The following is a 17,563-nucleotide window of genomic DNA, read 5'->3' on the forward strand; positions in this document are numbered from 1 at the left end:
CAAGCAAAATTCAAGAGATTCAAAGTTGGTTCAATAAATTTAACCTAATTTGGCAAGTCCTTGATTCCAAGATCAAAAGGGCATAACTGTCTCAATTTTCAATATTTTTGAGTGCTTATTTTTGCAAATGATTCTCTTCGACATCACAATAACTTCTCTTCACAAGTCAAGATATAATTTTGTGAAGAAGGTCATCAAATATGTGAAGACAGTATAGGTCCTCCTTTGAAAGTCCATAGAATTTTGTGTTGACTTCAAAGGATCATAAGTTACACAATGTTTATCATTTTGAACCCAGTCTTTTTGCATAGTAATCTTGAGTGAGTCTACTTAATTTTACCTTTGAAGTTCAAGAGCTAGTTTTGATTAGAAAGTCATGAAAGATTGCAAAAGATTATAGGTTACCTATGGAGTTTTCAAGATTTTTTCACCAACTTCCCAAGATCATAAATTGATCATTTCTTAACATTTTCGAGTGCTTATTTTTGCTATGAACTCTTATTGATATCTACCTCATTTTATGTTCAAGGACCAAGAGCTAAATCATTGATGAAGTCATTGGAATTCTGCAAGACATTATAGGTCATTCTGAAGTTACATACTTATAAATTTTCTAAGTATAAAAATCAAGTTATTTTTCCAAATTTCAAAGAAGCATAACTTTTTGCTCAATTTAAAAAAATCAATACTTTCTTTGCACATTGTAAAGCTTGAGGGAAGATCTTTCAATTGCAAAAAGAATCTTGCCATAAAGCTCCCTACATTATGAATTATGCATTGATGAACAAGGGATTTTTAAGCTGAAAAATCCACCATGATCAGTTTGCAATTTCACTTAGAACTTGTTTAAATGGGAAAATTAAGACTCAATGTTAATCTAAACATGTTTAGTAAGCTCCCAGAAGGTGATTACTGCCTTGAAACACATCATTTGGATGAGTTTTGATGGATTGCAAGTCACACTTCATCCGTGTGAAGGGTGCACACAATTTGGATTAAAAGCTTATCATTCACCACACCTCAACATTCTATTTCATTCCATCTATAAATAGGGACCTTCTCTCATTCATTTGGAAAGCTTTGATAGGCAAAGAAGCTCTGCAGAACTCACCCTTCAATCTCTAAAATTAAAAAACCAATTTCATATTTCCAAAACTTTCAACTCCCAATTTTTGATTCACAAACCTTTATTGATCATCACTGAAGCTAAAACAATTGAAACCAGAGAAAATCATGCCCTAATCTACTCAAATCAAGTCAAATTTCAGAGCTCTTTTACCTTACTTCAAATTGGTAGTTTGAGACATCCATTTGCTTCATTCTTGACACCATAATGTAGCTTTTAACTTGGTGGTACTTTCTGGATGTTTAATTTTGATGAACAGATGCATTAACCATTTGTATTTTCAAAAATCATTCTCAAACTTCTTCTGATTTTTTCCAAAACGACTAAGTTGTGGTTTGAATAAATGCTTCGCGAGGATATAGTTGAGATCATCTTGATGAGACGATTTCAATGATATTACCATGAGAGTCTAATTTTACAGTTGGATTGATTCACGATTTCTGCAGAAATCTTTTGGAATTTCTGGGCTTAAGGTTGAAGATGACCTACGTGTCATCTTCAACCAATGAAAATGTGCCAAATGAAATGTTTTCATTGGTTTGATTTCTTTTAGCTTTGTGTATGTGAATTGACTGAGGTTTACCATGAGCGTGTGCCTTACAGCCATTGGATATGCCAAGTCAATTAATGAGCTCTCCATCCAACGCCTCATACATTTTCTGATTTTATTTTATTTTATTTTATTTCAAAAACTCATAACTCCTACATTTTAAATCAATAAATCATGAAAACAATACCAAAAATACTTTAAATTATTTATGATTTTATGAGTATTTTTATATATTTTTATTTTATCATTTGTTATTTTTAATATTTTCTCTCATTTTCTTTGTGTTTTAATTGGTTTAAAAATGTTTTTAAGTGTCTTAAAATTTTGGAGAAATTAGGAAATGATCCTATGATGGTCTTTAACCTATGGTGATCTTTGGTTTGAATTTATTTGATGTTTAAATGTTTGAATTGAATTTTGGTTCTCATTTTCATTTTTAAAATCATTTTAAATTTCCTTTTAATTTGATGCTTGATGATCCATTTGATGATAGTTGGTGACCTGCCTTTTCCTTTCTCTTCATCTTTTTATTTATTTATTTGTGGATGTAAGTCTTGATGAATCCATTGTGTGGAGGTTATGGTTCTACCATTCCTTTAATGTATCATTAAAGATGAAGTCCCATAATGATTTAGAGAAATTCATTTAGACTTGTGGTTTTTTGATTGATTAATTCCACCTCTTCATCTCAACTTCATTCTTCTTTGACTTTTGATCTTGACTTTGTATGGATCATTTTGTTTGTTGTTTTGCATATGTTGCAAGTTTTAGGAGAATGATTTTCTATATAATTTCTTTAACTTGTTCTTAAACACATAAATGTCTATTGCTCGGCCTCATATAGGTCCAACTTCTATATAAGTTCACTTACAATGGCTTAACATAGCGTTAAATTTGTCTTGTATCAGAAAATGGTCATTAGTTGCACAAACTTATGTTTGGAAGTCCAAGTATGGTTGATTATTTGACTAATGGCCTAATACATATGAAAGTTGTTGTTAGGAGGTTTTGAATTTAGAAATTCTCTAATGAGTCTTCATAAATTTTGACCTAAGTTCATTATTCAACCATCATTGATCATTTTTTATAACAAGTAACCATTAACCACTAATTTCTAACTTTATCTCTGTGTTTCTTTTATTATTTTATGCTTTATTTTATCTTATGCTTTATTTTCATATTTAGCATTCATTCTCATATTTTGTTTATGTTATTTTCCTTTTGTCCATTTGGACATTTACTTATGCTTGTACTTTCCTTTGTCCATATGGACTTTTATTTTGGTCTTAAGACATTAATAACCAACTTGAACATTAAAAGACATAATTCTCTATATGGACTATGGTGACTATCATATGCTCCGTGATATTGGACCTCTAGAATTAGAGTTGGGACTTTGACCTTGGAATTTTCATCTGGGACTTATTATATTGATACCTCTAGACCCTGTTTTACCTCATTTTTATTTCTGTCAGAAGTCCTTGGAATTTACTCCAAGGCATCTGGGAATTTTATATGTATGCATGGTTATTTTGTTCAAGTACTTTGCTTGCTTTGTTGTTGATTTAAATCCAAAGGAAGGGAATGCTTATGTTGACAAGTGTCAAGTGTTGGCTTCTTGATTGGTTAGATTGTTCTTTTCCTTAGCTTTTACTTTATGCTTTACGATATCCCTTCATCTCCTCCCATCTTCTTAAATTTTTAAGACTTTCTCCCTCCTTTTCAAAATCTTCTTATGTGTGCAAACTTTTTAACCCTTTTGGTAATAAAATTTCTTTCAAACCTTCAGCCACTTGATGTTTCTTTTAAAATCTTTTCTAAAGGATTAGGCATGAGTAATTATCATAGTTGAGATGTAATTCCCCATCCTCTTGATGTTGATCAATATAGTTGATTCTTCTTCACTTGAAAGAGTTACTGGCATACTTGTTGATTTCTATCCAAGTTAGAGACCTTCTTTAACTTGTGATGCAAATAATTCACTTGTTCTCATGTTCAAGTATGGTTAGCTAATTTTTCTTTCCTAAGATGACAAAGTGTCTCTTCATTTTAAACAAAACCTTTTGTTTTCTTTTTTAGCAGAACTACAATTGCTCTGACTTCTCCATTACATTGAGGAGGTATGTAGGCACAAGATGCGATGTTTTTCCGAGCATATTTAAAAAAACAAATAAATCTTTCTTTTGCACATAAACTCTTTTACACAGATTTTCAAAAAGGTTCCTATGGAGTACCACATATGTGAGGGGTGCTAACACATTCCCCTTGCATAATCAACCTCCGTACCTAAGATCTCTGATTTGTTTTATTAGTTTTGATTTTAAAGAATTCTTTGGGTTTTATTTCGCTCTTTTCTCATTTCCTTTGGAAACAATAAAGCGCGGTGACAACTTTCACTAAAATAATGAGTCAAGTCATTTAATGGCTTTGGTCTCAATTTTTCACCGCTACAACGAGGGTAAAAGGGGGGTTCAAAGATAGCTTGGGTCAGGTTGTTTAAGGTGTGTAAGCATAAGCTGCAAGGTGGTATTGGGGTTTAGGATCTTATGTTGGTTTATCTAGCCTTTTTGTCCAAGTGGAGCTGGTAGCTTATCTCGGGTTCCTCTAGCCTCTAGAATGATATTATGTCATATCAATACAAAACCCAACTCTTTTCCTCCTTTTTGAGGAGTAGAGCTGCTGGCCTTTACTTAGCTTCCTCATGGTCGAAAAGTGTCTTTGTCTTGGGGTCTAATCTGACAAATTTGTCTAATTGGTTCTTGGATAACCTAAGTATGAAAATGGGTTCTAGGAGTGTTACGCCCTTCTAGAAGGATACTTATATTGGTAATAATCCTTTGTGTCAAATTCCCAAGGCTTATTATTAGCTATTCTAATCAGCAAGAGTAGTTTGTTGGGCAAGTTGGTTGCTTTCCCTTGCCAACTTTTTCTTCACTAGATCCCCACTAGTTATAACCTATTTAAGTGTATGGTAATAATGGATCTCGATGATGTTTTTTGTCTGATGTGTATAGGGAATTGAGAGTCGGTTACTTATTTGTTTATGATTTATGAGTATTGCGTGTCTATTTTCTATAAGGTTTTTAGGTGGTTGAGGATGTGCTTTATTCTTCTTAGGGATCTCACCTATGTATTATTTTTAGTTACTTTGTTGGGAGATAGGCTTAGAGTTAGCGGCAGGTTGTCTATGATCTGACATGTTATGGTATGACATATAAGGAATTCTTGGAGACATATCATTTTTTCAAGTGCATTTGTATATCAATGCGAAGAATATAGAGGATAATAGTATTTTCCTAACTTGAAAATTGTATCTTAGCAGACATACAAGTAACACTTATGTTTTTTTTCTAACTAGCTCGAAAATCCTATCATTCAATAGACGGTGAAATGACTCTGACTTGGCGGTGGAGAATTGTTGGGGTTATGTTTATGGATGATTTTTTTTGTTGATGGTGGCTCTTTTGGATATACCATCAAGATATCCAAAGATTAACGTCAAAATGAACTTTCATATAACATTAATTTTGATGTAATTCAATGACATAGTAAATAATTATAGATTAATCTCAAACTTTATAAATATGATCTATATGATAGAATGTTTCAATCCGTCGGTTGATTTTAAAAATGTTTAACATGTATATTAACTTTATAAATATGATATATATATATATATATATATATATATATATATATATATATATATATATATATATATATATATATATATATATATATATATATATATATATAATTTTCTTTTAAAAAAGTCATGTAATTTAACATACTAAATATTAAGTTTAATTACACTTTTGGTCTCCTATTTTACATGATTCACGAAGTTAGTCCTCTTATTTTAAATTTAAACAGTTTTGATTTTCCTTTTATACTTTTGAACTTAAAATTAACGATGTTTTTTATTTTTTAAATGACAAATCATCGTATCTAAACATATTATTGAACTTTGTAGATAAAAATGTAAGCTAAAAAACAAAAAATCTCATCAATTTTCTATGAAAAACATAAGAGGAGAGAGACTAAAACTGTTTGAATTTAAAATAGAGAAATTGATTTCGTGAATCAAGAAAAATCAGAACTCTAAAATGATAATTTAACCTAAATATTAAAATAGCAATATCTTATCGGTCAATTGGCTGTTAATCTATTTCAAGATATGTTAAACTACTCATTTAAAAATATTAATAAGATGATTATAAAATAAAAAATTTAATTTAAAATATACATATAATACCAAATATATGCTTTAAATGTTTTTAATTAAGTTAGGTATAGGCATGCAAAACCTGCTAAAGTCAAAAGTTTCCCGTTAAATTTCATTTGGTTTAGATTATGATAATCTTTCTCAAGACTATCTGCACCCTTTGACTATAGGAAGATCTTAACTGCTTTGTGGACTGACAAAGAATATGTGCATAAAAGATAACCTTGTTATATCAAACACCTATTTTGATGTATTAGCTAGCTATTTATTCAATGAATGCATGATTAACGCACTATAAAGTGTGAAATATGCACCACATACGTAGGATATCTCTAAGTGTCACCTTAGTCAGGGCAGATAGGGCCTTATGTTGGAGATTAGTTTCCACTGAATATTGTCTTATTCATATTCAGAAATTGTAGTGAGTTAGAACAAAAATTTTACATCTTGTTTTTATTAATTTTATACTTTGATTTTATTATTTTTGTCTAAAAGTTTTATCCTTAATTCTGTCCAAAAATTTTACATCTTATTTTTATCAATTTTGTCTAAATATTATTAATTTTGCTTCTGGTATCATCTAAAAATTAATTATTAGGTGATGAGTATACAACGAAAAGAGGGATTGAGCCCGGACGCGTGCCCGGACTCACTGAGGTGTAGATCCTCTCATGTCTTATATTAAATTGCACTTAGCAAATGTTATAATTAGTTTGATGATTTATTATACCAAATATATATTCAATATATAGATTAAAATTATAATCACACATTAATAAATAAAAATATGGATATAAATTATAAATTATGATCTACGACTTGTTGATCCATCAAAGATTATAGAAATATTTGATGAATCCAAATCGACAAGTTTGTAGGCAATAATTCTGAAACACATAAAAAGATGAAAGAATGACGAACATCATTTGAATTGTGTTCTGCATTAATCTAAACTCTGTAAGACGTAAGCCTCTATAGACGAGAAGAGGCAAATGAAATGTCTAATATATATATATATATATATATATATATATATATATATATATATATATATATATATATATATATATATATATATATATATATATATATATATATATATATATATATATATATATATATATATATATATATATATATATTGTTCTGGACTGGGCCGAGATTAGGCCCAATCTACTTACGGCTCACTTTGCCTTAGAGGCCCAAACCACTCCGTGCTCCTAATTGGGCTCAGAATGCTCGTCTCCACTATGCCCGACATAATGCTCCTCGTGAGCTGTCTGGCGCCCGGCATGGATGCTCCCCGTGAGCATCCTCTCTGCCGAGGACCCTGCTCCTCGTAGGGCTCCTTCATATTCAACCCCCCGAATAACGCGGAGTCCACGTGGTCCCTAAAGGACCGCGTCTCCCATAAACTTCAGAGCGGTTAACCAGGACAGAGGGCACTCACGCACCTCCGATATTTTCGCCTAGGAAACCTGGCAGTCTCCTAATTGGGCCTAGGCATCCAACCCAAATAGCAAGATCATGGCCCAGCGCTGGGGGCTATAAATACCTTCTTTCACTAGAGGGTCAGGTATTCACTTCTTTCTAACTCTTAGCTTGTACTTGCACTCCTTTGCTCGTTTCCTTACTTTGGCATCGGAGTACCTTGCAGGTACACCCCCCCTTTTGACTCCTCGAAGACCCAGTTCCAAGCAGCCCATGACGATTCTTCTGATCAGGTACGATCAGTGGCGCCGTCTGTGGGGATCTTGCTTCCCCTTCTTTAACAAGCAAAGATCAAAGCTAATCCATCCTACGATCGTCATGGCTGGCAACAATAACTTCAACGTCCCAAACCCTGTTCCCTTCCACCTGGACAATTTCATCCAAGGTTCCGCCCCCGAGGGGACGAATCGACATCGGCGGGAGGGACAACAGCATACCGCTGACGGGCAAGGGAGACCGAGGCATGAGACCTCACAACCTAACAGAAGACAGCAACCTCAGAACGTCGAGCAAGCTCAAAACAGTGGGAACGAGCAGCCTCAACCCCATAACGGACCTGAGCAAGCTCAAAACCTGAACGAAACTGACGCCAGAGACGGGCAGGTTGCCTCCTCGTTCACCCATACCTCTGAAAGGCGAAGAGTTCAATACGAAGACGACCAAGAACAAGTCAATATCCCCGAGGAAGCCGACTCCACAGCCGTCCTCTTGCTCAAAGAACAGCAGAAGACCAACCGCCTCATGCGGCTTCAAGGTGACCGCATTGACGAGCTGGAAAGGGAGCAACGATATCCTTCCCCCCTGCGGAGACACTATCGGTCGCGTTCCTATTCTTCCTCACGCTCATCGCCGAGGAGGTATCGTCGGTGTTCCCCATCTTCTTCACGCTCCCCGCCTAGAAGGTATCATCGTCAGAGATCTGTTAGACGCTGGCCTAAGGATCTAGAGTGGGGGTGAATAGATCTCACAGAGTTTTTCGGAGTTAATTGTACTTTAAGCGAAAGCGGTTCTGAATCGACTCGCGTCTATTCCGAACCACTATTGAAACGATTGTATATGTGTTAAAACCACTAAATAGCTTGAGATAAACGATAAGAGAATACCCTATAGAATCAATATGTCGCTCTAATGAAAATCGATTAACTTCTTATATGATGAACGATGTTTACAATGCAGTAATAGTGAAAGAAGCAAAAACACAAACACTTGGTGATAATGATCAAATTGATAGTGATTCAATGTGTGATGAATTGTGATGTTTATGCAAGTTCTTAATTCACAATTTTAACACTTGAATCGTTGATCAATTTGCTATTATAACCAAATATGAACAGAACGTAAATGAAAAGATAAAAGCGACAAGAACACGATATTTGTTTAGGCAGTTCGTCGATCGTCCTCGCTACGACTACGTCTGCCCCCAATTCCAAACTGAAATTGGGAAATCTTCCATTAATGTTGAAAGCAGTTTATACAAAGAAGATAACAAAGCGATAAACAATAAACCAAATTTGTCGATCCTTTGAATCTTCTTCCCCCTTAATCTTGAGTCAGATTAAGGTCTTCCAAGAGCTTCACTTTGATCCCTTTCTGCAGTGTCTTGAATTGCTCGAACACTTGTTCTTCAATCTTCACACTCAGCTGGATCCTTGATGAAGCTTCTTGATAAAAACCCCCAAAATTCACCTATCTTGGAGGACAAAACCCTCAGATTTTATTCACCAAAAACCCCACAAATCTTCACCCACTAGGAATCTTCAATTCCGTTCCATGGACGTTATCGAACTCGATCACTAACCCTCAACACAAGAATGATTATGTGTAATTGTGTTGGAGATGACGAAGAACGAAGATGAGAAGCCTTTGTGTATCTTTCAGTTGTTGGTGTTTTTGAATAATTAACATGGAATGACATATATAGTTGCTGGTATGTTGGAGCAGAGTGAACACATGATTTGGGAAGTTTTTTGCAGATAGGTCGACCTACCTTGGTGCTTAGGTCGACCTAACAGAGATAAAATGAGTCAAAATGAATTTGTTGCCAGTTGGGTCGACCCATTGGTAGGTTAGGTCGAACAAGAATCAGTTAATTCAGCTTTTTGAAGATTTCTTCAGATTAGGTCGACCTGTGGATGTGAGTGGGTCGACCTAACAGTGATATGAGAAAAACTCTTCAGTTTAGGTCGACCTGGGAGTGTGGTTAGGTCGACCTACTTGTGGTATTTCTGAATCTTTCTTGTTTTCTTAGTTTTGAGTCGACCTAGATACATAGCAGGTCGACCTGATTTGTCTTGAATAGCCAACCTAGCATTTCCTTGAGTTCTTTTGCTTAAGCCTTGTTGTTTGTTTGCTTGTGGAGTTTGCCATGGATAAAAAACTTCTTTGTGAATGTGACCTTGTATTTACATTCTCCCCCTTTTTGATGATGGCAAACACTCAATGACATCTCATGATGGCAAACACTCAGTGACATCTCCAGCAGACAAGTAGTGATTGCTCCCCCATACTCTCAGCATCCATAACTGAGCTCCCCCATACTCTTAGCTTCAATAACTGAGCTCCCCCGTACTCTCAGCATCCATAAATGAGCTCCCCCGTACTCTCAGCATCTATTCCCGTACTCTCAGCATCCATAATTGAGCTCCCCCGTACTCTCAGCATCTATCTCCCCCTTTGACAACATCAAAAAAAAAGAAATACACGAGTAATAGAGGCAAGAGACAACATAAAATAGATAAGGCAGGAACGTAGCACACATAATCGTTAACAGAAGCAAGTAGAGGTGACATAATATCCAAAAAAAAACTTTTAATGTTACAACCAAGCACACATAATATTCAGACAAATTTAAAAGGAAACTAAACTAAGTACTTAGAAATCTTTAGCAAATATTCATGACAATGATGGAATGAGATGTGATGATATGATGAAATGAAAAGAGATGCATCCTAACGCCTTCCCCGTCTTCCTCTTCCTCTTTGAAATGTTTGAGGGCGATCTTCTTCAACTTGTTCCAACAGATCAAGCACAGAAAGATTGAGGGTATTGAAGCTTTGGCTTAGATTGGCATGACGGTTCAGTGCCGTTTCCTCATATTGATTCTGTCGTAAAGTGGAGTTTGAGGCAAATGTCTCAAAGTCAGCTTTGTGGTCTTGAACCAATCCATATAATGATTGATATTGGCGTTGTTGTTCGTCATAGCGGTCTTGTTGAAGCTGTTGCATTTGTTGGAATTGGAGCTGTTGTGTGTCGAAGTGTTGTTGTTGTAGGAGCTGCATATTCTCTAACATGGATATGATGTTGGTTTGATCCGGTGGAGGCGGAGCTGTATATCCCCAAGGGATATCCTCTTGTTGTGGAGGAACATATCTCCAATTGTCATCCGAATTTTGTGCAACATCTTCCATATGGTGATCAGTATCATTTGCATTGTCTTGATCAAATCCTTCTTCTTCATTTCCTGCAATGTGCCCAAATTCTGTGGGATCGTCATAGTTGTATATGACTTTTCCGGTTCCTTTCTGAATGAGATAGCAAGTTTTCTTATCTGGATCCCAATGATAGCCCATAAGGGTTAAGGTTGTTTGGGAGAAGTCCTGATGCTGCTTCATGTGAATGTAGTTCAATCCATCAAGTTTCATGCCGAAATGATTCACAGTCGTTTGAATGATTGAGCCATAGCATAGAGAAGTAGTTTTCTGTTGAATTTCATGGAACTTAGCTGCGAGGAAATTTGGCCAGTGTATACGCGTCCTGTTTTGAAGCAGATACATTAACACAATTTCATTTCGCTCAATTCTTGAGAAACCTCCTGCTCGTGGTCTAATGACTCTTGATATGACCCAATTTAGGAGCCTAGGATCTCTCTTCAAGTGCCCTGCTGTGATTGTTTCATTTGGCCTGTCCAGGATGGATGGATCTTTGAGAATTGATTTCATGTATCCCACATGATCATAGACCCCCGGGATTCCACCGTCTTCTATACGAAGTTCATCTCCCACAATTGTTAGACCAAAGATGCTTATCCAGGTCCTTTTGTCAACAATATGTGATCGCGACCCCATTTTGAATCGAAAATTGCAGCCGTCCTCCTTTTGAAACCCTGCATAGAATGCCCTAACAGTGTTCTCACAGTACGGAGTGTCACATGACACCAATGGATGAATGTTTTGATACTCAATCAGATTAACAACATCAGGTATGTGCATAGGTTTGGCAACATGTGGGTTATAGATGTATTGCTTAACTATTTTCTCTTCATTTGCCACTTTTCAAAATTTTCTCGACAATCAGGATGAACAAGAGCGATAGCATTTACCGGTCGAGAAGATGAACCAGATGCAATCTCCTTTCCCTTTCGTGATTTTGGAGGCATTTTTGGTGATGATTTGTGTGAGAGGGATGATTTTTGACAACCTTTGAACTTGGGGAATTAGGGTTGGCCGTACACAATGATATGAGAATGAGTGGGAATGGAAAGAGGAAAGATTAGTTATGTATGGGGATGGGTCGGGTCGACCAACAGACCCAATTTTGGGAATTTTTACAGCAGTGGGTCGACCTAAATGAAGGCTGGGTCGACCTAGCAGAAGAACTAAGAAAAATTTTCAAATTAGGTCGACCTAAAAGAGGGGTAGGTCGACGTAACTGAGTGATTTTGTTTTTCAAAAAAAAATTAACTTCTGTAGGTCGACTCAGATGCATAGTAGGTCGACCTAACTTGCATCAATTGTTTGATGTGCCATGGTGATGTGCATATGTGATGGATTTATGCTTAGTTACTAGCTTGTATTCCCAAAAACATGATATGTTATGATTGATGATGAAGAACATACATATGTAAGTGAGAAAAACGAATAATCATACATGGAGTCACTATAAGCATGTTAATTGATAGCATATTATAGTATCAATAAAATTTTTGGAAGTGAACAATAAACATGTTACCGCTTTCTCAATGTGTAGGTGTTTTGTCATCATTGTGTGGAATCCTCTTGTCAGTGTGCCACACTCCTAGATTTGATGATGAATTGTCTTGATAGAATGTTTCATGACTTGGTTGCTTGATTTTTGCGAAAAACTCATCTAGCATCGATTACTTGATGTTCTCCCGGATGCGGGACAGGGTCCCAAACATTATTCTGCTTAGAATAGGTTTAAATTTCCTTGCAATGCAATTTGCCAATTGCTCATCAAGTAATGCGTCCTTTGTGTTTCTCGGGTTAACTTGTATTTGTGATGTATCATATACATTAGTGGTGGCCAGGTCACCTACATTTCCTTTGCCAAGTATAGTTCTTCGATTGTTGTCTTCATAGATGACATACCAAAAGTGATATGTCTCCCTTTATGTGTCTTGAGCATCGGCTATCAAGGGACCACCACCTTTCGGCGATGTCAAGACACTTTTCCTGCAAAATTAATTTAGAATGGAAGGTCCCCAATCTTCATTGGGTCCTAGGTGGTGAGTACAGAAATTGTTGCACTTAGGCAACCATTGAAATACTCCTTTAGGAACTAAAATCCTCCTAAATTTGCATTTTTCAATGATATGTCCCTTTTTGCAACAATAGTGACAAGTAATATGATGAGAGTATGCTATTTTGCTAGTTGATACTTTTGGTACAAAAGTGTATTTACTATATAAAGGAGTATACGATCTTTTGAACTTATTTGGATCAACCGCAAAAGTCACTTTTGGTTGTAGAGCCTTATCTAATTTGGCCTTTAGATATCTTACTTCTTTTTGCCAAATATGACATGTCTCACAACCAAACCATGATGTAGGATCTTCCTCAATTTTATCCTTTTGAATATCTAGCATAGATTGTTTCAAAGCTTCCATGTCCTTTTCGGTCTTCTCAACTTTTGATTCAAGATACGAAAAAAATTTCTTATTTGAGGCCAAAAGTTTGAAAGCTTCAATTGCATCTCTATGTAGTTCTTCAAAGGCTAATTTTAATTGAGCATGAGATACCTTATCTACAAGTTCAGGTTTAAGATGACTTACACGTTTCTTTTTCTTGTGTTGATGAGCCGTAAGACATAGGTTTGCCGATTCTTCTTCATCGCTTGATGAGTCTTCACTTGAGGAATCACTTTCCCATGCTATGTAGGCTCTTCTAGACTTGTTGTGACTTTTGCTTTGATTCTTGTCTTTCTCCTTCTTGAGATATGGACAATCCGGTTTGTAATGACCATCTTTGCCGCAATTGAAACAAGGGCCTTTGGATTTTCTTTTATTGTTATCATCTTGTTTGGACTTGTCTAATTGCTTCTTATGATTAATCAAGCTTTTTCCGGAGAGTTTTGCTCTATTTTTCTTTATGTACTTGTTGTATCTTCGCACAAACAGTCTCATTTCCTCATCATCGGAGTCTTCCTCATCACTAGTATCACTATCCTCTAGCTCTTGTCTTGAGGTCTTGGAGCTTGAAGCTTTTAGAGCTATTGACTTCTTCTCTACCTCTTTCTCCATGTTCTTCTCTTTCTTTGCCCTTTTCTCATGCATGTCAAGGCATTTAAGGTGTTGTTCATGTTCCTCTAGTTTACCAAAGAGAGTGGTAATGTCTAAGGTGTTTAGATCATTTGCTTCCTTTATTGCTGTAACCTTGGGTTGCCATTCCCTGTTCAAACATCTTAAGATTTTGTTAGTAGCAACTGCATTGGAAACAGGTCTATCAAGAGAATTTAAACGATTTTTCACGTGAACGAATCTCTTCTGCATGTTTTCGATGGATTCACCATCTTCCATGTGGAAGAGTTCGAATTCTTGAGTTAACGTATTGATTCTAGCTAGTTTGACATCATCCGTTCCCTCGTGGGCAACTTGCAATGTGTCCCACATAGCTTTAGCGGATCTACAATGGGAAACGCGATAGTATTCATCAACTCCTAGAGCTGAGATTAGAATGTTTCTCGCTTTCCAATCGTATCCATATCTCTTTTCATCTTCAGCATCCCAAGTATTTTCTGGTTTTGGAACAACTGCACCAGCTGCATTTGTCATGGTAATCTGAAAGGGACCATTGACAATAGCTGTCCAGATGTTCCTATCAATTGCATTGATGTGGACACACATACAATCCTTCCAATAGCCATAGTTTTCACCGTTGAAAACTGGAGCTCTATTGTGAGCCCCTTTAGGTCCGGAAGCCATCTTTCCAATAAGTGTTTCACGCAGCACGGAATAAACCAGGCTCTGATACCACTTGTTAGACGCTGGCCTAAGGATCTAGAAGGGGGGTGAATAGATCTCACAGAGTTTTTCGGAGTTAACTGTACTTTAAGCGAAAGCGGTTCTGAATCGACTCGCGTCTATTCCGAACCACTATTGAAACGATTGTATATGTGTTAAAACCACTAAATAGCTTGAGATAAATGATAAGAGAATACCCTATAGAATCAATATGTCGCTCTAATGAAAATCGATTAACTTCTTATATGATGAACGATGTTTACAATGCAGTAATAGTGAAAGAAGCAAAAACACAAACACTTGGTGATAATGATCAAATTGATAGTGATTCAATGTGTGATGAATTGTGATGTTTATGCAAGTTCTTAATTCACAATTTTAACACTTGAATCGTTGATCAATTTGCTATTATAACCAAATATGAACAGAACGTAAATGAAAAGATAATAGCGACAAGAACACGATATTTGTTTAGGCAGTTCGTCGATCGTCCTCGCTACGACTACGTCTGCCCCCAATTCCAAACTGAAATTGGGAAATCTTCCATTAATGTTGAAAGCAGTTTATACAAAGAAGATAACAAAGCGATAAACAATAAACCAAATTTGTCGATCCTTTGAATCTTCTTCCCCCTTAATCTTGAGTCAGATTAAGGTCTTCCAAGAGCTTCACTTTGATCCCTTTCTGCAGTGTCTTGAATTTCTCGAACACTTGTTCTTCAATCTTCACACTCAGCTGGATCCTTGATGAAGCTTCTTGATAAAAACCCCCAAAATTCACCTATCTTGGAGGACAAAACCCTCAGATTTTATTCACAAAAAACCCCACAAATCTTCACCCACTAGGAATCTTCAATTCCGTTCCATGGACGTTATCGAACTCGATCACTAACCCTCAGCACAAGATTGATTATGTGTAATTGTGTTGGAGATGACGAAGAACGAAGATGAGAAGCCTTTGTGTATCTTTCAGTTGTTGGTGTTTTTGAATAATTAACATGGAATGACATATATAGTTGCTGGTATGTTGGAGCAGAGTGAACACATGATTTGGGAAGTTTTTTGCAGATAGGTCGACCTACCTTGGTGCTTAGGTCGACCTAACAGAGATAAAATGAGTCAAAATGAATTTGTTGCCAGTTGGGTCGACCCATTGGTAGGTTAGGTCGACCTAGAATCAGTTAATTCAGCTTTTTGAAGATTTCTTCAGATTAGGTCGACCTGTGGATGTGAGTGGGTCGACCTAACAGTGATATGAGAAAAACTCTTCAGTTTAGGTCGACCTGGGAGTGTGGTTAGGTCGACCTACTTGTGGTATTTCTGAATCTTTCTTGTTTTCTTAGTTTTGAGTCGACCTAGATACATAGCAGGTCGACCTGATTCGTCTTGAATAGCCAACCTAGCATTTCCTTGAGTTCTTTTGCTTAAGCCTTGTTGTTTGTTTGCTTGTGGAGTTTGCCATGGATCAAAAACTTCTTTGTGAATGTGACCTTGTATTTACAAGATCATACTCTCGCTCTCCACCACGAAAGAGCAAGAAGAATCAGAAGCCTAAAACCACAGAAGTTGGGAGCCTCTCTCCCGAGCGAGATTCCCGGGGCCCCTCCAAGGCTGTGTTGAAACCTCGTGAGCGTTCCCCTCCCCGGGACAACCGCAAGAATCCAGGAAAAACACAGGTAAAACCCCGGCGAAACAGACACTCGACCTCTCCAGGACCAAGTGACGAGGAAGACTTCCGCAACCCCTTGTCCGAAAGCATCCGAAGAGCTCGTCTTCCACGAGGAATGGAAAAACCACCGACCTTGGACCTATACGATGGAACTACCGATCCCGACGAACACATTTGAAGCATCGAAGCCGTCATGGATTATCACGTCGTCCGAGGGTCCATCAAATGCCGCATCTTTCCGACCACGCTCAGGAAAGGGGCGATGACATGGTACAGGAATCTTCCTCCCAACTCCATCCACTCCTGGACCAAGCTCAAGGAACTCTTTTTGAGCCATTTCACAGCCTCCCGTCGGCAACTAAAGTCTGAAGCAAACCTCGAGGCTGTGATCCAAGGAAGCAACGAACCTCTCCGAGAATACCTCGACAGGTTCAACAAAGAGGTCGTCCAAGTACAGACGACCAACTACATGAAGAGATACCTCCTAGAGCGAGGACTCCTCCGCGGAAGCGATTTCAAAAAGGCTATAAAAATCGAGAAGGTGCACACCATGAACGCCCTCCTCCACAAGGTCCAGGCCTTCATCGCTTTCGAAGAAGGCGAAGCGGCTACGATAAAAGCTTCAAGGGGCAATGATGCTGCCCGCATCTCGAACCATGATTACTCGGGTTCGCGCCGGGGACACGAGAAAAGGAAAGATGACAGGCCCCACGACGCAAAAGAGCGCTGAGGACCGGCCGGTCGATTCAGCGACTATACTCCCCTGAACGCTTCACGCGAGAAAATCCTGGCCGAGTGCAAAAGCACCGATTTCAAGAACTCTAACGTCAGGCCCACGAAGTCCAACCCCACTAGACCAGGGACCGACAAGTCTAAATACTGCAAGTATCATAAGAGCCATGGGCATCTGACTGACGAATGCATACATCTCAAAGACGCCATCGAGACTCTGATTAAGGAAGGTCGCCTTTCGAAATACACGAAGAAGGGAGAACCTTCCCGGAGGGAAGACCCTCGGAACTCCGACGAGGGTAACTCACCAGACAGTAGGCCATTACAAGTAGCACTGTCCATCACCCGACCAGAAGACTTCGTTCCCTCGGTCGGAGTAACAACCGCCCTCAGCACATGGGAAGGGTTCCCGACCGCAATGGTCATATCTAATGGCGGGGACCCCGGTTCCCTCACTATCAGCTCGGTGAAGAGGAAGTTTGATGAGTTGATTAGCGCCAACTCGGACCTCGGCCCTACCCTACAGAAGTTCAAAGGGAAATCAGACCCAATCACCTTCTATTTGGAAGAACT

General features: G+C 37.5%; 1 protein-coding gene across 1 annotated transcript; it reads left to right on the forward strand.

Annotated features, from left to right (window-relative positions):
* Positions 1-7,710: 7,710 nt before the first annotated feature.
* On the forward strand, positions 7,711-16,436 carry LOC131634995 (uncharacterized). Its single transcript, XM_058905619.1, has 2 exons — positions 7,711-8,249; positions 16,094-16,436. The coding sequence occupies exons 1-2, from the start codon at positions 7,711-7,713 to the stop codon at positions 16,434-16,436; spliced, it is 882 nt and encodes a 293-aa protein (XP_058761602.1).
* The last annotated feature ends 1,127 nt before the right edge of the window (positions 16,437-17,563 follow it).

The sequence above is a fragment of the Vicia villosa genome, unplaced genomic scaffold, assembly GCF_029867415.1.
Source record: "Vicia villosa cultivar HV-30 ecotype Madison, WI unplaced genomic scaffold, Vvil1.0 ctg.001408F_1_1, whole genome shotgun sequence".
Classification (NCBI taxonomy): domain Eukaryota; kingdom Viridiplantae; phylum Streptophyta; class Magnoliopsida; order Fabales; family Fabaceae; genus Vicia; species Vicia villosa.